We start from the raw sequence: 26,252 nt of genomic DNA, 5'->3' as shown, positions 1-26,252 counted from the left end.
TGACCGTGAGATTGCTACATCGCGTGCTGTAGGAGGCGTGCTCTGATGGGATGGCTCGCCTGTCAATCACAAACACCAGGAAGCTGCGCAGCAACAGCGTTCGGGGGGTGACTGGCCGCTGCAAACCCAGAACCCTGGGACCTTTGAGCTATAGGAGGTGTTCAGTGCCGGGGGGCAGCTCAGGCACGGGTGAGCCGGTCTGTCCTCACTCAGTCGCTTGCTTTTGGAATGATTAGCCTAGACTCAGCTCAGAATCAGTTTTCTTGCAAGTCAACATGACTTAACACTTTGAGCAGGGGCAGAGCTCACACCCAGAGAGGGAGTGTGTGAATGGCATGTGGGTGGGGAGGTCAGGCTGTAACTTAGTGCTATAAGACAACAGAACTGTGGAAATGATGCAAAAACAGAGTTAGCCAGAGAAAATCACAAGGCCTGGCAGCATCTGTGGAAAGAGAGAGAAACAGAGTTGATGTTTTGAGTCCAGTGACCTTTCTTCAGAACTGGTCCAATGTTTTTTTGGCAGGTGTGTGTAACCCTAGATCGCAAGTGGAGACTCCCCCACATTCCGCCCTGTCCATTGATTATAAGTGGGTAGGAGGAAATGACATTGTGAAAAATCAATCCTGCAGTTCCTCCAGGGAAATCCCACATCATTACAATACTTTTGGTCTCCTCCTTCAGACAGGAAGGAAAATCACTTGCCTTAAATTCTGAGGTTCAGTGCAGTCCTCAGACCTGCTCACATTTTTGGGAGAGGTGGGGCACAGCTAGAAATCTGCTTAGCATCAATCCCTCCCATCTCCCTACTCACAGTGAGCAGGAAATGGGGAACAATTCTCTTATTTTGGTGGTTCAGTTAGGGGTGGGCAGTACTAGTCAGCAACACACACATGCCACAAATGAACAAAGCAAGAATATCCAACCTGGAAGGTTTCAGGGAGATGTCAGAGTAGGTTCTTTACACAAAGTGGTAGGACCATGGAATGCACTGCCAGCGGTGGTAGTAAAGTCAAATACATGAGGGACATTTAAGCAACTCTTGGATAAGCACATGGACCATAATACAGTAAAGGATATGTAGACTAGTCTGATCTTAGACTAGGGTAAAATACCTGCACAACATCGAGGACTGAAAGGTCTGTACTGTTCTATGTTCTGAATTGCTCCCAATGTATTAAAAACCTTCATTAAATATGGCAACTAATGTACAGCAGTCCGGATGTGGTGTCACCAGTGCTCTGCACGATCTCCATACCTTTATGTTCCTTTGTCCTTGTGATGGTGGCATCTTTAGCTCTCCAAATCACTTACTGTACCTTTTGTAATTATCTGAGCTCTGTAATAACTCTCAATTTAAATAATAAGCTCCATCATTCTTTCTGGAAAATTGACATTTTTACATTTTCCCACACTATATTCCATTTGGGAGATCCTTGCCCATTCACCTAACCCATGTCTCTTTGCAGCCTCATGGTGTCATCTTCACAAGTTACTTCCTTGACTAGTTTTGTGACATTGGCCAATTTAGCAGCCATTCTTATGTTCTCTTCAAGTAATTTATACAAATTGTAAAAAATTGAGTCCACAGTACTAATCCCTGTGGCACATCTTGCCAATCAGAAAATGACTCATTTATGCCTATTATTTCCTGTGAGCTAGCTAATCTTCTATTCATGCTGATATGTACCCATACACCAATCAGCTTTTATTTTCAGTAATAACCATGGATGTAGAACCATTTCAAATGCATTCTGCAAATTTATATACAGTACATCCACTAAGTCCTGAAAAAGCTCCGATAATTCTTTTGTAATAAATGCCAATATGGCATTTACCTTTCAAATTGCTTGTTACACCTACATATTAGTTTTCAGTGACTATCAATATTTCCCAATCCCTTACCATTAAAGGAAAACTCTGCACTTGCGTAACTTCATACTTATCCACATTGTATTCCATTAGCCTTGTTCATGCCCGTTGAGTCATATTATCCCAATCGGTTTGAAGTTTCATTGCAACATCCTTACAACACAGTCCCAACTAGTTTTATGACAATGACAAACTTGGAAATATGAACACTTGATTTCCACATCCAAATCATTGATACAGATTGTTAACAGCGGAGGCCAAGCACTGATCATATCCTGAATTACCTAATTATTCAAGTTTGGTTTTCCCTCTGTTTACTGATCCTTAATCCATGTCAAAATATTATCCCCAATTCCATGTGCTTTTGTTTTTTAACCTCCTGAGACCAGAGCAGAAACCTCTCAAAAGTTCAGATATGCTAGTTTCCTCTTATCTGCTCTGCTAGTGCCAACATTGAAAAACCTTACCAGGGGGTTTGTCAAATTTCTTGCATCTTCCTCCCTGAAGATAGACACAAAGTAATTATTTAGATTCTGTGATTTCCTGAATGGTCATAATGAGATAAATTGCTGTCTTTGCCAACACTACTCCAACATTGCTCTTTGCTAATTGTTTCCTTTTTTACATAATATAGTCAGTCTATTTTCAATTTTCTTGCTAGTTTATATTCACATTCCAATTTCATTTTCTTAATCGGTTTTTTTGGGTCATAGTTTGGGCAAACTTCACAAACTAAGATCTATTGTTCATTGTGACTGTACTGTTAACTCACTGTTAATCATGGTTGGTTCACTTTTTCTGTTCAGTTTTTATGTCTTAAAAGAATTGTAGACACTTCTTGCAAATCCCATATTATTTAAATATTAGAAATTGCCTGTGTCATACTTTTAATGTAGTTTCACATCCACCACAGTCAGCCTGCCCCCATGCCACCACAGTCAGCTTGCCCCCATGCCATCATAGTTTTCTTCATTTAGATTTAAGACCCTAATCTCAGACTGAACTACATTGAATTTTTCATCAAATTTGAAACTATCACGTTGTGTCACTCTTTCCTCAAGGAATTTTGCCAAGCATTTACTTAGCCATTTCTCTTTGCATAATACTAGATCTGAAGTAGCCTACTCCCTAGTTGGTTCCTCAACACACTGATCCAGATAACCATCCTGTACACATTCCAGGAATTTATTTTCCACAGTATTGGTGTTTATTGGATTTACCCAGACTTTAAGCACAATGAAGGCACAAAGAATTGATAGGTTGCCCTTGTTACCTGTAGCTCCAATTGATTTATACCAGATTCCACATTATCATTACTGTTTAATTACCTCTAGACAAATCCTACCAATGTTTTCTACCATTGCTTAGCTCCACCTGAATGGATTCTACAACTTTTTCTTCTGATCATTGATTCTCTCACTAATGTACCAAAGCCAACCTTTATCATCAGCACTGCTCCCCCTTTTTTTCCTAACCATCCTTAATGATTAGTATTAATTTCCAATCCTTGGTCACCGTGCAGTCACGTTTGTAATGATAATTTATATCATACCCATTTGCTTCAATCTGTGCCATTAATTCATGTACCTTATTATGAACAGTGATATTTTTGTGCCTTTTAACATTATTCCATATTTTGACTATTTGTTGGTGACATTTCATTGTGCTGCCTTAATCTTCTATTAATTTTCTACTTCCCAGTATCAGCTGAGTTTCTCTCACATCCAACCTCCCCCACAGACTGCCATTCATCTGACATACTAACTTACATTCACACAAATACTTTCATTCCAGTGTAACCATTGAAATGTGCACTATGAGAATGTATCACATAAGGCAAAAGCCTGATGAAGGGCTGATGAAGAGCTTTTGCCCGAAACATTGATTTTCTTGCTCTTCGGATGCTGCATGACCTGCTGTGCTTTTCCAGCACCACACTTTTGATCGAAAATCTCTCAACCTTTTCTGAAAAGCAGCAGTTCTCAAAGTATCCTGGAAAAGATCATAAAACTTCATTCTTGGGATTAGGAGATTGTTGGTGGAACCAGTATTTATAGTCTATTCCATTGTTGAGAAGGTAGTGAGCTACTTTCTTGAAGCACTGCAGTCCGTTTGCTATTTATACACCCACAATGCCATCAGAGGGGGACTTTCAGGATTTTCACCCAGTGACTCTTCAATCAACAGTTAAAAGCTCTAGAACAGGTTATTAACTTATTTTGCTGTTTGTGGGATTTGCTGTGCACTTTTTCAGTCCCATGCTTTCCCATACTGAAGAACAATGTCTACGCTTCACAAGTAACCTGCTGGTTTTGAACCATATTGTAACATTTAAGGGTCATACACACATAATATAAATGTAATTTATTTTACCAGCTGAACTGACTATTACTTGAAAATATTTACTGGGCTATTTTCTTTTACAAAACTTGGAAATATATCACCGTTCCTTCACTATTGCTGGGTCTAAATCCTGGAATTCCTTCCCTAGAAGCATTGTCGTCAACCCACAGCAGGTGGACTGCAGTGGTTTAAGAAAGCAGCTCACCACCATCTTCTCAAGGACAGCTAGGGACAGGTAGTAAGTGCTGGCACCAGCCAGTGATACCCATATCCCATAAAGGAGTAAAAACAATAAGTTCTACAGGAAGTAGCAATAAAAAAAAGGACACATTTCTTTTGCTTATGCTCTGGTTGTACCTTTATTGTTACCTCATTCACTAAACAGTTCAGTAGTGCAGTTACACAGTTAGTTATCTGCATTACACGTCTATGCTATACAGCGAATGGATTATAATTAGTACAAATAAACGAAATATTTACATTTTTAAGTCTTTATACCTTAAGCTTGGTTCAACACATATTTACAAAATAAAAATTATGAACGTGTAGCCACCCTAACAAAATATAATAAATAATGTACAGTGTTGATGCACTCCTTAGAAGGGTCTGGCGTTGATAGGAAGCACTATAAATGATTCCCAACTAAAATGATCTTTAAACTACAATGGATTGTGGTTAACCAGCCACAACAGACAACATTAAAATTAGAAAAACACAGGTAAACTCCCGATTACCAGCACATTCAGTAAACCTACAAACAGCAGCTACGGTATCTTTCCCTTTAATTGCACTCACTGTTTGAGGGAGACTATATAACACATCAATTGATGTACAAGTTCTTCACATAATCAAACTTACAAAATAATTCAATCCCAGTATAAAACAATGTAACGGATTGGTGTAGATTTGACAATTAGTTTCACCATTTTCAAATTAAGCAAAATGCTCGTTAAAAAAATAATAACATTAATTTGCAGTCTTGATAGTTTCAAAAAACAAATCCAATTGTTCAAATGTTGCAACTTTACTCTGAACTTTCTACCTTCCTTAAAAGGGTATACAGTCTCTCTCAAATAAAAGTGGTTCTATGTTTCATATCTCAATGTGCAGTATTGGTGAAAGGGCTCTTAAGCAAAGAAACAAAATACACAATGACCCACAGCAATTCTTACTCTTTTCCTAAACAATTACTTCTTAAACGGTGTGCAACTTACTGCAAACAATTCATACAAAATAAATAGTGCATTCATCATGCACCAGCTAAAAAGCTAGAAATGAGACGGGAGTGTCGGGAGAATCTTTGCTTTGATCATGTATGTTGAGCAAGTGAACAGATTACTGGCCTTGATGAAAACTGGGTTCACAGAGAGAGAGTTGGGAGAGGAATGGCAATAATAAAATGTGTGCGCTTGCATTTACCAGATTTCAAACACATCAGTAATAAAGTAAAGAATGCCCACTATGCCTGTTCTGTGGGTTAGACTTATTCAGGTGAACAGGTATTTGCAGATCCACCTGGATTTCCTATCACGAATGAAAGGCCAAAGTGTTTTTGTTAAACATGCTGTCACAATAGTGTCCTTTATTTGACAAGTCTGATTGACTGATGGGTTGATACATTTAGCTACCCAAATAATGTAGTTGAAAGTTAGTAAGCAAAAAAAGTGTGCTTATAAAAATCTTTTAACGATACAGATGGCCAACTCACCAAGCAGAATCAACCTTACGTTTCATGTGATTTCTTACACTAAGAACTGTTCAGCCTCCTGAAAAAGGCTTTGAGATTTAAGAAAATTATAGACTTTACAGCTCCTGTATTTTTAGTCTTAAATATTTTCATTAAAAAAGTGAATTAATTCAGTCATTGGATTACAATTTATATTTTAAATGAAACAATTACAAACTTATACTAAATTGTACATAATATCCTATGGGAGTTTTGTCTAATTTTGGTTTGGTGTTAAAAGGTGCTGCTTACATTTAGAAGTAGCTGGAAACATTATGTTAAAAGTGCAAGATGTGCAAATTTGGTATCCAGTGTGGAAAGTAAAGACATTGAGCTTATTTTCCACAGTATCCTTCATTCATAAGTTTATCTATCAACTTCATCCAAGAATGTGACTATCTTGAGTACCCACGAGCCAGCTTACACAGTAATGATTTCAAATATCTTGAAATTATTGGATTAAATGACTAGTCTTATTTTTCGGACACTGAAGCATTAGCTGGCTAAATGTATAGTGTATTCACTCCAATCAAATAAATACTTTTCATACTGTCCATGCTTTAGAGGTTCTCTGGCCTCTAGCATGATGCACTTCACCATGTGCTCTCAAGTTGGCTGACTTCAGGCACATACACAGTGGTTCTACATTTTAAACCTCCCTTACTGCAATACAATATACATTCACATTTAGAGCTAAAGACCGCATCTTCAAACTTCATTACAATTGCCGATAATAAATAATGGGTTCTTCCGATATTGGAAGTCACGTTGTGACTCATGGAAAACCATCAACTTTTAATTTAGCTTCAGCTTTCATATTTCAGAAATTTAAATACAAAACTGATCCATAGTTTTTTTAAAATAATGTTTAACTCCATTCACAGCACAAGATATAGCTTATTAGGTTTTAGCAAAAATATTACACTGTATAGTCCATTAACAATAAAAGCCACGCAGCTGGAATAGCTAAATAATCTGCTGTAATGTGATTGCCTACATTATGCATACCATAACCCTATAGCCGAAAATGTTGGATCACTAACACTACAAACTAAAAATTTAGTCAGTCTTAGTTACTTCCACTGTCATGTCAGTGCAGGCCATGATCTGGAGGTTTGCAAGCCTCAGACATGTCTCCGTTCTTTAATTTTTTAAAAATTAAGCTAACACTTTTAAAATGCACAGAAAAATACAAACATATTAATCATCAGTAGAAGAATCTATTTGATAAGTATGTCTTGTGATTTGATTTCCCAGGTTTGTGGATGTATCTAATTCCACTCAATCCATATCGCAAAAGCATGAGATGAAAGTTTATATACTCAAATTAGAAAATCCTCACATACAAATGGTATGCATTTACTTTAAAATTTGCAGCATGTTTCCATATTCCTTTCAAAAGCGCTTCAATTCTTTTATACAAATTCAATTTTAAAACAAAACTCTGGTGAGGACAGAGCAAGTGAAGTTGTGAATTTTGGAGAGAGGATGTTCACAAATGATAGAAACTCTAGGTGCTGTAGCTTTCGTTTGTTTGACTTCAGTTGTTCAAAGCAAAGATTCGATATTTTCCCTTCTCATTTCATAGCACAGTTCCTTCGGCAATAAAACAAAATTGTAAACAGTACACTAATCAATTATTACCAGAGAAATTCTCACTTTTGATGTGCCAAGGCAGCTTACATTCTGGTAACTCCTGTTGTAAACAATTCAAGCATCAATATGTTTCTGTATACCATTAGATTATTAATGTCCCATGTTTCTTCACTTGACATTAGCACATAGACTAGCTTAAAGTTTCCTGGTAACCATCAGTGGGCAAACTGCAAGACTATCTAGTAGATAACCCCCATTAGGATCCCTTTTGATCAAGCTCTACTTCTGCAGCTCATGGTCAACAGTTATTGATAAGAAAAAGTGCATATATACTGTAAAAATAAATCTGCAGCAATGCTAATTTGCCTGTGCTGGTTTGCTAAATGTGATATAATTACTACTGCATGCGACCACGTAAGGTCTGTGTGCAATGTACAATTACACTTCATTTTTGTTTAGTATTATTGGAGAGTGTTTTCATGACACACATTAGAATGCAGCTACAATACATTCAAAGTACACGTTTCCTGTGCAGCAACATGAAAATAGCTAGAGGGAAAAACCCTACGACAAACAAAGGTCTTTGGAGATGCCCAGGGAAGCCTATATTATCCTGTTGGGCCAGACGAACAGATGAAGGATAAGACTATTGACTGTTTTTCCTATTAACCAAGCCTGGCAAAATGCCAAATGATTGCCAATCATATCCTAAATGCTTTCAACTTTTTCTAATAAATAGTTTGCATGTCATCACATTCCATTGTGTTTTCCCTCCACAGAATCTAATCAACCTACAGTTATACAAATTTGTGCAATTTATTTTGGCTATTGGTTGACATCTTTAACTCAAAATTAATGAGAAATACTGACTTGCACTTGTCTGTAAACGTGGTTGCGCTCAGCTTGTGTATTATACACCTTGTTTGGTGGAAAGGACAATGCATTTGGCAAAGGATGTTTTAGCAGACACCTCTTAGGGATGCATCGGTGACAGTCAAGATACAAAATGGTTTGCAAAAACTGAAAATCATTCTAAAAATGTACAACTTCAGAGGAATAATGAGGAATGAAATCCTAGTCCCTTCTACCAAATTTATTCTTGGTTAATAGTAGAGACTGAAATACATTAGAGATGATCTCGCGATGAGACGTTGAGAGGACTGCCTCAACACCTGTACCTTAAATGCTGCATTTAGTTCACTGGTACAGACAGGTGTGAATACTGGTCCACAACTTTAACAGAGTCCTATTTATCATTTGCTACTTTCTAAAATGCACCTTGTTTTGAAATAGCAACCTTAGCAGCAGAGTATCTGGTGGTTAGAGGCCAGCAATTAAAAGGGTCAGCAAATGCCTGATTGTGGCATTAAGGATTAGTCTGCAAATTTATTTCTAATGCAAGTGGTCATATGCAAGAATACAGCATGGCGCAGGATTTGTAGAGCACTTTCAACTCTCCATCTGACACAGCAGTGATGTGGAATTACTTGACCTTGGGTCAAGTTATTCTGGGATACTGCTGCTGATTAATGATGATTATACTGTAAAGAAGTATTTAGGCACCTCGTTCCGTCACTTGGAAGTGAGGAACATGTGCATTGTTGCAAGTCCAGAAAGCAATTTGCGAAAGTCTGCTGTTATCTGCTTTGCACCAAGGTAAGGAGGAGCAACCTTGGGCAAATGTACCCCCCTGGATACACATGCATGCAGAAAATAGATAGATAGGAAAGGAGACAGGCCAACCATTGCAGTGTGTGCTTACAGCAGCAGCAAAGCCAGACTGTGGTCTTCCTGCTACTCGTTACTTCACCAAACTGAGTGGGTTAGTTTTCAAGATTGGCTAGTTTTCCTACTAAGTAGTAGGACTGCACTTCCTCAGAGTGGGCTTCACCCTAGTGTCACCAATCCACATTTAACAATCCAGGAAATTTCGCAACCAATGCAATCATCAAAAACGTCCCGTCTAAAACGGCCTGGCAGCTGTGATGTTCTAGAATGCTGGAGATCACTACATGTAATATTCCAGAACACCGTATTCATGAAGGTATTTAGGCTCCTGCCTATCAGAGGAAGAGCCTGAACTGTTATTTTCCACTTTATCTTACAGCTACATACGCCAAGGGCCAGTTGCAATTACCCCATGGTTTGCAAATTAAAGGCTACAGTTTGACAGGAAACACAGACAAGGACATCCTACAGACACAAGAAGAAAGCAGAAATGGAACATGTTGAGAATCATGCACACACTCAACTATTTTACAACATGCTATTACGAGATCTGGAATGGATGTAAAGAAAAAGCTGTATTTTGGTACCTAGAAAAAAAAAGGTGCTTAGATAGAGAGTTAAGCCACGTGTACATGAGAAACCGTCAAGAATCACAAAACGTTAAGAGCAATTCTTCTACGTTTGAAAGGCAAGTCAGAATTGTTACTTCATTTCTTGCCTTTGGAGAAAGGTTTTCTTTTACATCATTTGTTGCCCTGAACGTCTCCTAGCGAGTTTTGACCTAAAGAAAGCAAAAACAAAATTTATTGCAAGAGGCTTGTGATAGCATCAATTTGTGTCATTATTAAAATGATATGCAGTAATAAACCACTCACCGTGCCTCACGGGAGTATTAGTAAACAAATACGGTAATAAGCCACATATGTTTTATACAATGAGCTGCACATGAAAAATGAAGCATGATATAATTAAGGATAGTTTTGTTTATTTTATTCTTTCATGGAATAAGAGAGTTACTGACAAGGCCAGCACTTGTTTCCCATCCCTAGGTACTCTTGAACTTAATGGCTCACTCAGCCAGAGTTAACCATCTTGCTCTGGGTCTGTAATCACACAGAGGCCAGACAGGGAAAGGACATCAGATTTCTTTCCTGAGAAAAGACATTAGTGAACCAGATTAGCTTGGGTCTCTGGATGCTGAGCTTGGCAACAATTGCCACTGTCCTCCTAGATAAATAAAGATTCATCAATAAGGAGGTACAAAATTCAGCATTGCTGAAAGAAAAGGCTTTCACTTTGCAGTCTTCAAGTCAAGTGACAAGAAAGCCAAATTTTAAAGGAAGCAACAGTTCATACCATAGAAGGACAGGGTGCTGGTTGGTTGGCAAGTCAACTCTGATCGGTCAAAATGTCGCCATGGCAAATGCACCAGGAATCTACTAACCTCAGGCTTTTGTTTAATTCAAAAAACGCCAAAGGCCTGCACATATCCCTGATTCTGCAGAGAACAGGTCCCTGCTTATGAACAAATGCATTGCTTGATCAAACAGTTGGTTTTAAAGGAGGAAAGAAAGGGAGAGATTTGGAGAGATTTAGGGAGAGAGTTCCAAAGTAGTGCCTGGAAATCTGAAAGCAAGTGATCACACAAAAAAAAGTAAATGACATGGCCGAAAGAACTAGCTGAAAAGTACTGCAATGGGATTTTTAATCTCCCTTTAATCACAAAATCATATTTGTATATTTGGTGACATTAACTAGAATGTTTTTCCTGCAGCAATGTCAACGTCAGCATCATGATCAATGGCTGTCGTGTCACACAGCGTAGAATAGAGAGAATTCAACTTTCCCTAATGTTACATTATTTTGCTTAATTTAAAAACATATTTTTCTAATCAACTTGTTCAGAGATGTTGCTACACACCTCTGCCATAGGTGGGACTTGAACCCAGGCCTCCCAGTCCACAGGTAGGGGCATTACCACTGCAATCCCGCCGCCCCGCCCCCCCCCCCAGTTTTCTCACTTTGGACAGGGCACCTATGACTGCACTAATTCATTAATCGCCCATCATCTTTCATATGGCTTCGCATGTAACTATCAATTTAATTGCAATTTGTGGCAAATTGCAGAGTTCAACCTGCAAGAACCTAAGTTCAAGACTATTTCAATTTGACCGTTCAGAGCTTAATATCTCAGTATTGTTATCCATGTCTGATGCAAAAGGAAAACTTGCTGACTCAATGGAGTCCCACTTTGACTTGATGCCTGAAAATTCAAAAGTTGAGCATAAAAGTGAATGACCTTAGTGGAATATTATAATGAATACAGGCAAAATAGATAGCACCTGTCTTTATGTCTTTTTATTGCCCCCTTGTAGGAGACAGGCAGTCATAAACCTTGGACACCAGTGACCGGAACATAGGACATTTTGGTTTCATCTGTGCAGTCTCTCTCCCAGGGCAGTATCAGTGCTATTTCAGAAATTATATTTTGGAAATGAATACTGGACATTAGGGGAAATAATGCAGTATAGTTAGAGATAAATATTTACTTACAAATTGCCATTTTATAATTCATTTTGTAAAAGCCTCAAAGTAAAGAAGTAGCATGTATACAATGGAGGGTTATGAATGTGAAGGAAAAAAAATTGATTGCCCACTGTGTATATTTTAAGATGAACTCCGGAGTATGGTTATAAATAGATCTAAATATAGAAAGATACTGAAATGTAAAGAGGGCTTTTATTTTGAAATTGAACAAATCATGACCTTTAAAATATCCTTCAATATCTTTTCATTGCACTGTCAAAGAAAAATAGAGACTACAGCATGAGATAGCTGATCAAACATCAGTTGTGAATCAATTAAAACAGAAATTGTCACTATAACAAATTAAACCACTCACTCCATCATACTTCATGACTAATGCATCAAAATCCTGGAACTCCCTCCCTCCTGACAGTCCTGGATCAGCTCAGAAAGATGGCTTTCCCTTATCTCTCAAGGACAATAAATGGCACCCATACCTCATGAATGACAATGCATTCTCTCTCATCATAGACACAGTCACTGCTGCAATTTATTCTCTTTCGTGGAATGTAGACCCTACAAATAGCTTTGTTGTCATTTAGAATTGCCCTTGAACTAAACAGCTTACTTGACCATTTCAGAGGGCTGTGAAGAGATAACTGCTTTGCTGTGGGTCTGGAGGCCTGACCAGGTAAGGACAATAGGTTTCCTTTCCAAAAGGAAATTCGTGATCCAGTTATGATCTTACAATAATGATTGATGATTGCTTCAGGGCCATCACTAAGACAAGCAGTCAATCCCAGAATTAGTATCAGAATTGAAATCCCATCAGCTACTGTGGTGGGTTTGAACCTGGGTCCCCAGTTGTCTGGGCTTCTGCATTACCAGTCCAGTAACACGACCACTATAACACCACCCTCATATATCAAGATTACCAATACAGGACAGCTGGTTATTAATTTGACTCGATTAAACTGCCTCCCAAAATATAGTTTCCCAATTAAATTGAAAATGTATTCACTTGATTTGTTTCTAATGATGAGATAGATAAAATCGGATATTTAGGCTAAGCATGAGAATGAGGGGAATTTCTACCGAAAAGTAAGTGACTAGTTTACCTGATTGAACCAGCTAACAGTGGATTGAAAGCATACAACCAGTCGTACATATCTTTGTCGTTGCTTGCTTGCAGAAGTATTCCGCGATGTTTTGTGCACACTGCAAACGTGTTCGATGTCTGCACAGCACAAACAAACAAAAAAAATTATTTACCGGGGCGCTTGAAGCCAAAGTTTGTAGCTTCTTTCACTTTTAACAATTTCAGAAGATTGTTACAATGTGACCCCCCCCCCCAATAATAACTAATAGTGTATTTTCACTGTTAATTCTGACTGTTTTGATTTCTCTGCAGAACGTGCTGCATTTTTACCAAGGTGTAGTCCCACAGGCAAGGGTCCCCTCAACCAAGTGGCTAATCTTTATGGGTCTGGATGATTTGATTCTGGACCTATAAGAAGCTGGCCCTGTTCTCACCTGACATCGATCCAAATGCTCCTCCCAGCAGGTGTTACAGGGTAGCAATCCAAATTTGGCCTCCCTAGACCACAGACTGTTGGCACCATAGCCAAGATCAACTAAATCAGACCTGAGAAAGGGTCAATCTAAAGACTCCCTATCTGTATGCTCTTGTTACATTTTTACATGTCTTTACAAACAGAGGCTTGGAGGAAGTATTCAAGTAGTTTTACTTGAAATGTCTTGCATAGCTGTAGAATCTAAACACTTTATGGTTGTAAAGTGAGATTAAGGAAGAAGAAATGGCACATGAGGATCACTGGATTACCGGAGTTCGTGGGTCAGGTGTCTCAGAAATCTAACAGCCAGTATTCTCTCAGAATTAATTCTGAACTCCTGGTGAAGGTTTACCAGACTGAGTCCTGGGATAGTAAGACTGATGTCTGGAGACAGACTGGATTGGTTGAGACTACATTCACTGGGGTTGAAAAGAATGAGGGCTGATCTCAAAGAAACCTATAAAATTAACAGGACGAGCAGGAAGCATGTTCCAGGAGAGAGAGAGAGAGAGAGAGAGAGAGAGAGAGAGAGAGAGAGAGAGAGAGAGAGAAAGAAAATGTGTTTTTGAGGGGGGGGGTCACAGTCGAAGGATGGAGGTAGGCCATTTATGACTGAGATGAGGAGAAATGCCTTCACCCAGAGAGTGGGCGGCCTGTGGAATTCTCTGCCACAGAAAGTGGTTCAGGCCAAACTATTGAAATTTCTTAAAGGAGGAGACAGATATAGTCCTTAGGGATAAAGGGATCTAAGGGCATGGGGAGACAGGGAAACTGGGACTGAGTTGGATGATTGGCCATGATTGTATTGAATGGCAGAGCAGGTTCGAAGGGCTGAATGGCCTACTCCTGCTCCTAGGTTTCGATATTCAATCCTAGGTGTGACTTATGGATCTTAATGATGTGGGCTTCCCAATAATTGATTGGAAACATTATATCATAACAAATGCCTTGTTCTTTGCTGGTGAAAATGTACATAAGCAATATAACAATTTACTGACCTTTAGCATAGCCTGCTGATCCTCACTGTACTCCACCTGGGCTGTAGACAAATTAAGAATGCCTCTTTCCACAGGGTCCTTATCACTGTTGTAGATAAACACATATGGACGACGGATAGCAACATAATGCTTCACCCAAGAATTAGACTGTGGTTCCATGAAATGCAGATATCCTTTCTTCGACACCACGGGACTACAGATTAAATGAAGAATCACAGACACATTTACAAAGTGCTTGTAACTTGGAATAGGTTGGAGTAAATAAACTGGAGAATCTCACCAGATGCTCTTACCCAGTCCTGATCTCCTCAATGTCAGGAAGCAGGTTCAGAAATTCATTCTTCCCCGCTCTGGCAAGGTATGACGTTTCAACTCGAGAAACCATGGAGAAGCCGTCAAATTCCACACACGGACTAGATGATCTTGAGTTGGCCTCTGGAGTCCTGAAATACAAACACAGTCTCAGGTTACATAGGAGCAAGAAATAAAACTAGGGAGTGCTACAGGAACTCAGCAGATCACGCAGCACGTGTGGAGAGAGAAACATGTGTCCAGTAGGAAATCCATGGAAGCAAGGCCTGAAATGCTCAACTAAAGAAGTCGCCGTGGTATTGTGGAGCTTGGCTGTTACATATTGGGGGAAACAGAGTCTGGGATAGCCATGCAAGAATGCAAGTTCTTCACAGGATGGTGAATCAACAAAAACAGCATTGAACAGGATCAGAATCATTGGCACATTATCGAGGAGATAGTGAGGACTGCAGATGCTGGAGAGTCAGAGTTGATAAAGTGTGGCGCTGGGAAAAGGCACAGCGGGTCAGGCAGCATCTGAGGAGCAAGAAAGTTGAAGTTTTGGGCATGATCCTTCATCAGGACTTAGTTATCTCTCAAGTCTTCACTACTGAACATTTTGTTACAAATAGGTTAGAATAGATGACAAAAACAATGTAGGGGTCGAAGTTGAGATGAAGACCAGCGGTCCAATTAGGTTTTACATCTGTGTGTTAGGTGGCCCTGGAATGCTGATATCTCCAGCAACACAATGAGGCCGAATTCATCAACTTTCAAGATGATTTGGAATGGCTGGTAGCTCGTCAAATCACGGGCTATGTATCCAGACAGAAATGAGTCAAAGAGAGGGAGAGGTCAGGCACTGAGGATAGAAAATTGGATTCTGCTGCTCATTAGAAACAACAGGATATAACAAATAGGCTGAGCTTTTGAAATGTCATGTGACCAAAGTGCTCCTTTCTTTGAATGTAGGCCAAACCACCAAAGTAACAAACTGAATTTACAGTGACACAGGGAGCTGTTTACAGGGAAACAGGAGAAAGGAAAACCCACTAGGAACTTGGAAAGTCAGATTTCAGTTCTTCCACCAATGGCTCTGAAATTAACTTCATTAATTTCAACCCAACTCTGTATGGTGCAGGAGACACAGTACAAAATTGCTTACAGCCATACAGTGGGAAAATGCACATCGGTGCAGGGGGGAATATTTGAGTTTGAGATTAATGCACATTGTTGCAGGGTTTTCTCTTCCATGCTTTTTGTTTTCCTCCTCTTTGTCAATCTCAGTCATACCATTCAACAAGTAAAGGCCAAAACTAGTCCATTTTTCACTGTGGGTAACCTTCAAAGTTGATTAGCACTAAAAATATCAATTTTGTTTGTAGACTTACTTCTGATCAATGGAGTTACACCGGGAGTCTGCGAGCGACGGACAGGTGGAGGAAGGAGTGAGCGTGGTGCTGCTGAAACTGGACACAGAAGCATCACGGCCAATGGGAGAGTTTACATCTGAAAGCTGAAACAAGCAGCATTGAGAAATCCCTGTCTGACTACACCAACACAAGAACAAACGCAGCTTAACTTGCCTTGAAACAATTTAAGATCTCAAAGTAATATTACGTGTGGTATATCACAATACACAACTATTTCAGAGGAATTAAAACTTCAAGAGTACATGGGTTTTTTAAATGATCGCAAAGTACGAGGATTGGTTTGCAGAATGACAAGAATTTACAATCCTCAAAATTACATTTGCTTTCTCCTCAGTGACCAAAGAATATTCTTGGAAAATAACATATTGGCAAACCAATATTCCTAACAACAGATACATCAAGAAACCTGACACCTAATGCACCTGTAAAAAGGCAGAAGTCACATGACATCAGGTTATAGTCAAAAATCACAAGCTGCACCTATATTAGGTGGTGTCAGGGAAATAGCATTTCCAGGTCTTCACTTCGTACTTATCTCAGTGACACAACACTGGACAATCCCTACAGTTTGGGAGCAGGCCATTCAACCCATTGAGTCCACACTAACTCTCCAAAGAGCATCCCACCCAGACCCACCCCGGCCTTCCCTATCCCTGTAATCCTGCATTTCCCATTTAAGCCTGCAAATCCCTAGACACTGAGCAATTTAACTTGCACATCTTTGTACTGTGAGAGGAAACTGAAGCACCCAGAGGAAATCCATGCAGATACAGAGAGAATGTCTGTGCAGAGTTTGCACAGTCATCAGAGGGCGGAATTGAACCAGGATTTCTGGCGCTGTGAGGCAGCAGCAGCAACCCTAATCACTGAGCCACGGTGAGGCTGCTCCATATCAAATGTAAATAACTTGTGGTCTATCAAAGATCAACATAAACTGTTCTGTAGCATCTTCAGGATGTCAGTCATATTAAAACAGTTCTTTGTTAGGTATGCTTGTATTTACCTTGCTGTCACTGATGCTGCTGCAGACTTGATTGAATTCTTTATTAAAGGTATGCATTAGAAGTCGCAAGCACTGAAACAAAAAAATTATTGCACATTAAGGTCATTACAACCAGGCAGCAATTAGATCATAGAGTCAGAGCTGTACAGCACGGAAACAGATCCTTCGGTCCAACTCATCCATGGCGACCAGATATCATAAATTAGTCTAGTCCCATTTGCCAGCACGGGAGGTCAATATTGGGAAGTATGATAGACAAAAGTGCTGAAGTAAGAGATATATTTGCTTTGGATTACTAATTTAGCTTCTGCAAATTTCCATTAGGGATAAAGCATTGCTATGCAGATTCCTTCAGTTGCAATGGGATTCACTTTCAGAAAAACATTATCCCTAAGACCAGCTAGGTTGAATAGATCCACAATGTGTGTTCCTAGAAAGAGAAACTTGGAGAATTGGCAGACAAGCTCAAGAGGAAATGGTAAGAACATTCTGATGTGAAAGCCTCCCCTATCTGCGCACACAGCCTGAGAAAAACAGTTACATAAGCAGAACCAATAATACCTTCCAAAAAAAAAGGAACCGGGCACAGATTTTGAAAAGGAAGCTTTTGTCGGGCCACTAGAAATGAAATGGTTGAACTAATGGGACAGCTTTTCTTTCAAAGGGCTAGCACTGGCATTATGGGCCAAATGGTCTCCTCACGTTCGATTCAACGATTGACAGAAAAACATTGTCATGGAGGAGGGCAGGTAGTGCTCTACTTGATGTTTCATCACCTCTTTATTTGGACCATAAATCCAAAAGAAATTCACAAACTCTCTAAGTATAAAGATCTTGCTAATCGCTCCATTTTGCACTTTTTTTTTGCAATAAACCAAGTTTGAACGTTTCATTTAAAACAACAAAAAAAGTGTTTTATTGTTAGCTTTCCAATTCATATGTAGCAAAAACAAAAAAAAATCACTCGCTCCCAGGATTGCACCAAGAGTCACTGTAACTAGGCACTGCAGGATGTCCCCAAATAACATCGTTTTAGCTTCCTGGGTCAATGAGGATGTGTTTGCCCACTATCCTCTGCTTCCCTACAAATAGTAAGGCAAACTTATGAACATGCTGTGTGGGGAACCATGACTGTGAATCTATACCAAAAAAAAATTTCGGAATATTTTGGGAGAGGGCTAAGGGAATCAATAAAATGCCAGCATTTAATTCACAATCGATCACTTCTGAACAGAAAGAAATGGTCACCACAGTCCAAATAAATGCGGAGGCCATTCAATTTCAATTGAATAAAACTTTCTTGAAGAGAAGCAGACAAACAAGATTTCTCCTAAAGGTAACTTCCACTAAAATAAAGTTCCAAGTTCTGGATGTAGGTTTGCTCGATGAGCAGGAAGATTCGCTTCCTGACGTTTGGTCACCATACTAGGTAATAGGCTTCATCCAGAAACTCCCTGAGGATGTTACCTAGTAAGGTAACAAAACATCTGAAATGAACCTTCCAGCTCAGCGAGCAAACCTATATCTAGAACCTCAACCTTCTCTTCTCAATCTTCTCAAAATTCGCTGGTTCCAAGTTTGTTCTCTAGATCAAGTACCCAGACTTATACCGAAGTTCTAAAACACAGCAATCTTTTTTGACTTTGCACAACGAACACTCATTCTTTAACCATCACATGTACACCCCACAATGAGTGACTCCTGTCAGCTCTGCAATACCTTGGTTGCCAGCTCCTTCTCTCGATCGACAAGGCTCTGGATGTCAGCAGAGTCGTACCCACTGCTCTCGCTAGGCGTGACAGCGCTCTCAAACGTGGTGGTCGATATCTGTGAGGAAATGCTGGTGGAGGTGCTGAGCGTACCACTGCTCATACTCGGCGAGATGGAATCGCAGAGAGACTTAGAAGTCGTCTCGCCCAGTTTCTCACGCAGCAGCAGGAGATGGCGCGTCCGCTCAACCTTGGGAAGAATGCAACAGGTCACACAACTGAACGCAAATGAAAGGAAAGATGCATAATGCTGAGAAACGCCTGTGCTCATCTGTCACAAGGCAAGATTTCCGGGGTGACAGGAAAAGGTCAGGGGTGTGGGACTAGCTGAGAAGTTCCTGCAGATAGTCAGAACAGTCATGGCAGGCAGAATGGCCTTGTTCTGCGCTATAACATTCCAGTGAATCTGTGGCTCTCTCTGAGGCAAATTTTCTAAACAATATACATGGGAAGTAAAAGAAATAAATCTCTAGTGGTGAGCAATCCACACCAAAGTAGGCATAATCAGGTGTAAAATCATGAATAAGGAAGATATTCCCATTTGCAGAGGGTACAATAACCAGTGACATAGACTTAGTTAATTGTAGCAAGATTGGAGAGTAATTTGTTTTTCACCCAGAGAGTTAAAACAAAGATAATTTGCAGCCCAGGAACAGGCCCTTCTGCCCTCCAAGCCTGAGTTGAGGGGTTTGCAAGGACAGTAATAGCGGAAACCTTCATCACATTTAAAAAGCATTTGGCTATGTACAGCAAATCTTTTATTAACCAGCACCTATAAGACCAGGAGTGATCAAATATTCAGTTTGTCAAGAGGTCCATATAAGCAATATTAAAACACTCACTAAGCAATAGAAACACAACACAAGGGATGTATACATCACACTTATATTTTATTTACAGCGTGAATCACTTAAATAATCACTTAAATGAAACTTACTGGCAGAGATCCTTTTTACTCACATCCTCCACTCAGGATAACGCGATAATACATTAGACACCTGGTATTTTCAGGTGCATCATTTTCGCCAGTTTACACAAAGTTTGCAGTACTGTGAGGTGTCAGCTAGGACCAAGACCTGCCCTGATGCATGAACACAATGGGCCAAGTGGCCTCCTTGAGTGCCAAAACCTTTCTATTTTTTTCAAAAGTATCAAACTAACTTACCGGAATAACAATTGCCATGAGTCTCATTAAACAGGTTCCTCAGTCCATATGGGAATGTCAATCCCAAACCTAAGATATTTTCCCATTCCACCTGATGTAATGACACACCTCTGGGGCAGGTAGGACAAGAAACCAGACCCCTTGGCTCAGAAATACGGCCACTATCACTGAATCAAAAGAACCCTTAAAAAATACAAACTCCTAGCCTAATGCTCCAAGCAAAAATATACTGGAGCTGTGCTGGCATTAAATGGCATCATCGACCCAATCATTTACAGGAAATGCTTCAGGACTCAAACATTGCTGGTTCATTTCCAGTGTTGCCTACCAAACAAAGGAGAGACTGAGAAACAGATACAGGGATTGAAGCAGATAGCTTCACTGTTTATGCTGCAGATAAGGAGGAAGTGAAAGAACTGTCTTTACTTGCGTGGACAAAATTCCTAATAGGGTCTAGTACTTAAACGCACCTGCTTTTAACATCGTCAAAGACAGTTTTTAAATAAACATTTAGTATGGAGTAGCCGGATAGCTGAAATGTGTGAAGCATTACCAGAATCAAAGACCAAAACAGTACTTTAACAATTATCTTTACTATTGGTGTTTTCTCTCTCTCTCTCACACACACACTCACACACTAATTACTTGAAAGAAATAAAGTTATCATCTACTGAATTCCAAAGTAGGGCTCAAGGAGAGGGAACAAATATCTTCTTTCAGGCACTGCTGCAAACCAAAATAACTTCAAAATGTAATCTGCTTTAGTCGCTGGAGGCCTGGCACAGGTGGTCAGTGGCATGAGAGGTTGGTCAGACCATGTTTGGAAGCCCCAGCACTGTGCCACCGCAATGTGCTGTTTATCTGCAATTTGTTTATCTGACTGTAATTGTTTACCCTCTTAACCCAATGTCTTATATTATGAATCACTGTAAGGTGATGCATCATGTCCCTTTCATTCCTCTTTATGTAACTAAGGGTCGTACCTAGATACTTCATAACTAAGATGGTGCCATAAGAGGCAACATTGTAAACGTTTCACTGTACCCCTGTACTTGAGCACATGTGACAATAAAGGATATTCTACCCCATTCGAGGTCACCTAGAAACCTGTTCTGTGAAAGACATCACCCTGCAATGATAGCTAGAGTTTTCTTCCCAGTGATATTCCCTAGCCAGCTGAGAGTTTTCCAGTATCCAGTGTTCCCTTTTGTTTACCTCATGCAAGAGATCCAGTTTCTCCAGTTCCCACTGGTGTTCGAGGATGAGGCTGTCCCCTCGGGGTCTCCAACCTGCTAGATTCTCTTCCCCTCGTACGTAGGCAACAGAAGTGTCCAAAATCTTTCTCCTCCTCCTTTGCATTCCTGGAGAAGAAGGAGAAAGCATTATCCCACCTATGTTAAAAACTGTTCAGGTTGTACAAACCCGACCATAATCCTAATAAACTTATTTTCACTTGCACGGACATGGAGGGACAAGAATTGAAACGGAGTTCGCCAATGGCATTTTCTGATCAAGTTTTTCCAATCTATTAGGAAGCACGATTGTTCCGTGGTTAGCACTGCTGCCTCAGAGCATCAGGGATCCGGGTTCAATTCCAGCCTCAGGCGACTGTCTGTGCCGAGTCTGTACATTCTCCACAGTATTCCTCCGTGCTCCGATTTCCTCTCAGTCCAAAGATGTGCAGGTTAGGTGGATTGGCCATGCTAAATTGCCTGTAGTGTTCAGGGATGTGCAGGCTAGGTGGATTAACCATTGAAAAATGCAGGCTTATGAGGATAGGATAGGGTTGGGTCTTGGTGGGGTGCTTTAAGGGTTGAAGTGGACTCAATGGGCTGAATGGCCTGCTTCTATACTATAGGGATTATATGTGGAGCAGGGATATTTGTGGATAACTAACTCTGCCTACTATGGAGAATTGCTATTTCATTTTCATGAGGCAAAGTACAGTACTGAATTTGCAGAACAGAAACAGAGCTGCTTCGTAAGAGCACACAAAATAGCAGAAGTAGACAATGTGGCCCCTCAAGCCTGTTCCACTTATCAATAAGATCATAGTTGTTCAGTCTGGTTTTGAATTTTCTTTGTATTTACCCAATAACTCCTGAATCCTCTGTCTAACGTATCTATCCAGCTCGGACTTAAAAATATTCAATGACCCCCTACATCCACCAGCTGCTGACTGTGCTCATGTTCCATCCTCCTACCCTGATTTACAACAATCACCCTATCAATAGCCATTTCTTTCCCTCTCACATTTTTATCCAGGTTCCCCTCAAATAAATCCACGGCCAGAAACACATTTAGTGAAATACTGTGGGCAACACTGAGATCTTTCTATATCACGCCAATGCCTAAGTAGGTTACCTTTGGATTTTCTAATTGTAATATGCACCCATTCTCCAAATGAAAGGCTGCTGGAATGTACATTAATAAGCAGGAGGCTGGAAGAACACAGCAAGCCAGGCAGCATCAGGAGGGGCAGAACTCAATGCTTCAGATGTAACCCATCATCAGGATGGCAGAATGAATTGGTGCCATGATCAAAGTTCAAGCATATACCAGTGACTGAAATGATGTTGAAAGGCTAGCTAAACCTTTCCAAATAAATACAAACAGATTAACTTAAAAGAAAGAGCTTATTGTTATCGTTATCTAAATTTTTAAAAATTCAATTCACCAAATGCAAGTCAATAAATACCAATTAAAACAAAAACGCTGACCCATAAAATAGTGAGAAAAAGAGCAGAAAAGTTTTGATTCAGAAATGCTGGGACCTGGAACTTGCGCACTAAGTAACTGATGTTGCAAATAAATTGAGATGTTAAACAGGAATGGCAATGATAGAGAGAATCGTGAGCCCGTGAAGTTAGCGCTGATTGTTGTTGTGCATTTTGATGCCATGTATGTCTTCACGGAGGGGACAAGACTATTTCCTGAGTCGGGGAGAGATTGAATCATTACGTTCAATGTTTTTTAATATAGGTAAGGTGTGCTTCTCCAGATTTGGTTCAAATGGTCCGAGGAATATGGAGAGGAATTTTACACACTGCTCATTCCTTCACTGGATCAGAATTTATTTATGTGCTTGTGCCTCTCCCAGGAATTACATGATTGCACAGCGAAATAAAGTGTATTGCTTTGATGGTCCTGCCACCGCCAACTCTGTATGTCACCCTGTGTATCAGTTCAATGCCAGACATTACGAGCAAGGTGGACAATGGGAACCCAATGGATGTAGTGTACCTAGATTTCCAAAAGGCCTTCAACAAAGTACCACACAAGACACTGCTGCAAAAGATAAGGATGCATGGCATTATGGGTAAAGTATTAGCATAGGTAGAGGATTGGTTGACTAACAAGAAGCAAAGAGTGGGGATAAATGAGTGTTATTCTGGCTAGCAATCAGTAACTCATGGTTTGTCTCAGGGATGACGATTTTGGAGTTGGGGACCACATGTAGCATGTCAAAGTTTGCAAATGACACGAAGATGAGTGGCAGAGCAAAGTGTGCAGAGGACTGTGAAACTTTGCATAAGAACATAGATACATTGAGTGGGCGGGCAAAGTAATGGCAGATGGAATACAATGTGAAGTCATCCATTTTGTTAGAAGTAACATTCATGGTAAAAAGTTGCAGCATATGCTATGCAGAGGGACCTGAGAGTCCTTGGCAAAAAAACCACAGAAGGTTGGTCTGCAGATTCAACAAGTAATTAAGAAGGCAAATGGAATTTTGTCCTTTGTTGCTAAAGGGACTGTGTTTAGAAGCAGGGAGGTTATGTTGTAGTGGTACAGGGTGCTCATGAGGCCACTCCTGGAATACTGTGTACAGATTTGGTCTCCTTACTTGAATGTATGTACTGGCATTGGAGAGGGTGTAGAGGGGGTTCAGTAAATTGATTCCAGAGTTGAAAGAGTTGGTTTATGAAGAGATATTGAGTAGATTGGGATTATATTCATTGGAATTTCGAAGAGTGAGGGGGGATAAAATCTTATAGAAACATATAAAATTATGAAGGGAATGGATAAGATAGAAGTAGAGAGGAGGTTTCCACTGGCAGGTGAAACTAGGACAAGAGGGCAAAGCCTCAAGATTAGAGGGAGCAGATTTAGGACTGAATTGAGAAGGAATTTCTTCACCCAGAGGGTTGTTAATCTATGAAATTCCTTACCCAGGGAAGTAGTTGATTCTACTTCATTAACCATTTTTAAAGCCATGATCTTATCGAATGGTGGAGCAGGCTCGAAGGGCCAGATGGCCTTCTCCTGCTCCTAGTTCTTATGTTCCACTGATGCTGTCAGACCTGCTCAGTTTTCTCTGCACTTTCTGCTTTCATTTCACAACGATATAATTTTGCCATCCACAATAAAACTTAAATATTTCAAGAATTTGAGTCGTCACTCGAGGTAGAAAATCAATAATTCAATTAACAATTATTCTTCCTGGACAGCCCACTGACACTTGGTAGACTATAATAGACACCAGCTACATTCCCAGCAGCCTACTTTTCATCTAGCCCAGCTTGTTCTTGTTAATCAGCTACAGACTACTGAGAGGATGAATGGAGACAGCAAGAGAATGAAGGCTGAGTAACCCCCTTGTGCTCCCTGTATTTCCCTGTTCTGCCTAGCCACTAGAATGACACAAATCAATCTTTTTTACAAAAAGCCAAAGAAAATATAAATGTTAAGCAATAAACCAATATTCCAAATTTCTCATTGGTCTTTTGCATTTAAGAATCAAGTTCTTAAGGGACCTTAGTGGTGCAGGGGTAGCATTCCTACTTCTGGGCCAGAAAGTCTTGCATGGGATGCTCTTTGGAGGGTCAGTGTACACTCGATGAGCTGAACAGCCTGCTTCCATACTGTAGAGAATTCTAGGATTTGTTACCCAGGAGGACCACAGGGCTGCTCTCTCATTCGCTCATCACGTTTAAGTAGATTTAGATGAATATTTGAAAAGCCATAGCACTCAATTGTACAGGCCAACTGCTGGGGAATCAGATTAGTGTAGATAGGTACCGGATAGCCAATGCAGACACAATAAACTGAAAGGCCTGAGTACTGCAATATTCTAAGACTAGATGATGTGTGTTACATTATAGATTTACAATGAAATCTTTATTAATCTCTGAAAGTCTTTTTCTGGTTAATTTGACACATTGATATGGGTGTGTAAAACAACCTACTATGCCCTGCACCAAAATCAATTAAGTGTTTTGATATTTCTAAAAATTGTAAAGGGAGGACACTCGTGATGCACATCATGATGATTTGAAGTCAATCTCTTGTGAATAACCACAGGTCAATATATTTCCTGAAAATATATTTCAAAGGAGATCATATTTCCTTAATTGAATTTCTCCCTAATATGCTGCTCTGTGATATAATGTGTTCACAATTCCCTGTGGAAAGTAACCGGGGTAGAGAACACAGTTCATCTGATGAAAGGAGGCACTGGTTGCAAATATACTCAAACTAAGGCAATACAGGAATCTTGCTTAATTCAATTTCACCTGCAAAAAAATGTACAGGAAAATCTCTCCAGATTTCTTATAATAGTGTGAGAAAGCACATACTGTGCCACTTAAAGGTATGTCATCTATGCTGTCATGGTACATCTGTTCTTTCAGCACAGCTGAGGTTCAGGGATAAGTCAGGAAGTCATTTTATTGATCAAATGGATTTAATTGGCTTTGATATTTTGAGATGCCTGTGTGAGGCTGTCACTGTGGCAGGTGTCCTGCTGGCTTGAAGGAAATTAAATCCAGAGAGCCATAAACAGCAGCTAAGTACCCTGACGGGTTACATGGAAAATGATATCAGTTTGAAACAAAATTCTATTACAATGGTCACTCTGAGTCTGTCAATGCTCCCCATTCAATGTCTGCCGTAATTCTGAGAAAGTGAATTTAAATCCCATCAGAGCAGTGTGAGAAATTGAATTCAGCTTGGGGAAAAAAAATTCAGTTCACAAACAACAAGCTGGTAGTTAGTAAGTTTGCAAATGACACCAAAATTGGAGGTGTTGTGGACAGCGAAAAAGATTATCTCAGATTACAATGAGATCTTGATCAGATGGGCCAATGGGCTGAGAAGTGGCAGATGGAGTTTAATTCAGATAAATGTGTGGTGCTGCATTTTGGGAAAACAATTCTTAGCAGGACTTATACACATAATGGTAAAGTCCTGGGGAGCGTTGCTGAACAAGGAGACCTTGTAGTGCTAGTG

General features: G+C 39.9%; 1 protein-coding gene across 6 annotated transcripts in view; it reads right to left on the bottom strand.

Annotated features, from left to right (window-relative positions):
- Nucleotides 1-4,548: 4,548 nt before the first annotated feature.
- kif1b (kinesin family member 1B) overlaps nt 4,549-26,252 on the bottom strand; it is a 219,749-nt gene continuing 198,045 nt past the window's right edge. For all 6 annotated transcript variants that reach the window (XM_060852399.1, XM_060852402.1, XM_060852400.1 and 3 more), the window contains 8 exons: nt 21,237-21,382; nt 18,807-19,046; nt 17,088-17,159; nt 16,043-16,167; nt 14,654-14,803; nt 14,361-14,553; nt 12,907-13,025; nt 4,549-10,043 (listed from right to left, as the gene is read on the bottom strand). In XM_060852399.1, coding sequence (XP_060708382.1) covers nt 10,001-10,043; nt 12,907-13,025; nt 14,361-14,553; nt 14,654-14,803; nt 16,043-16,167; nt 17,088-17,159; nt 18,807-19,046; nt 21,237-21,382 — 1,088 coding nt within the window. In that variant the 3' untranslated portion in view covers nt 4,549-10,000. The remainder of the gene's footprint in view (nt 10,044-12,906; nt 13,026-14,360; nt 14,554-14,653; nt 14,804-16,042; nt 16,168-17,087; nt 17,160-18,806; nt 19,047-21,236; nt 21,383-26,252) is intronic.

This window comes from Hemiscyllium ocellatum, chromosome 37, assembly GCF_020745735.1.
Source record: "Hemiscyllium ocellatum isolate sHemOce1 chromosome 37, sHemOce1.pat.X.cur, whole genome shotgun sequence".
Lineage (NCBI taxonomy): Eukaryota > Metazoa > Chordata > Chondrichthyes > Orectolobiformes > Hemiscylliidae > Hemiscyllium > Hemiscyllium ocellatum.
Note: the sequence above shows the minus strand (reverse complement) of the source record. Positions and strands in the feature narration are given on the sequence as shown.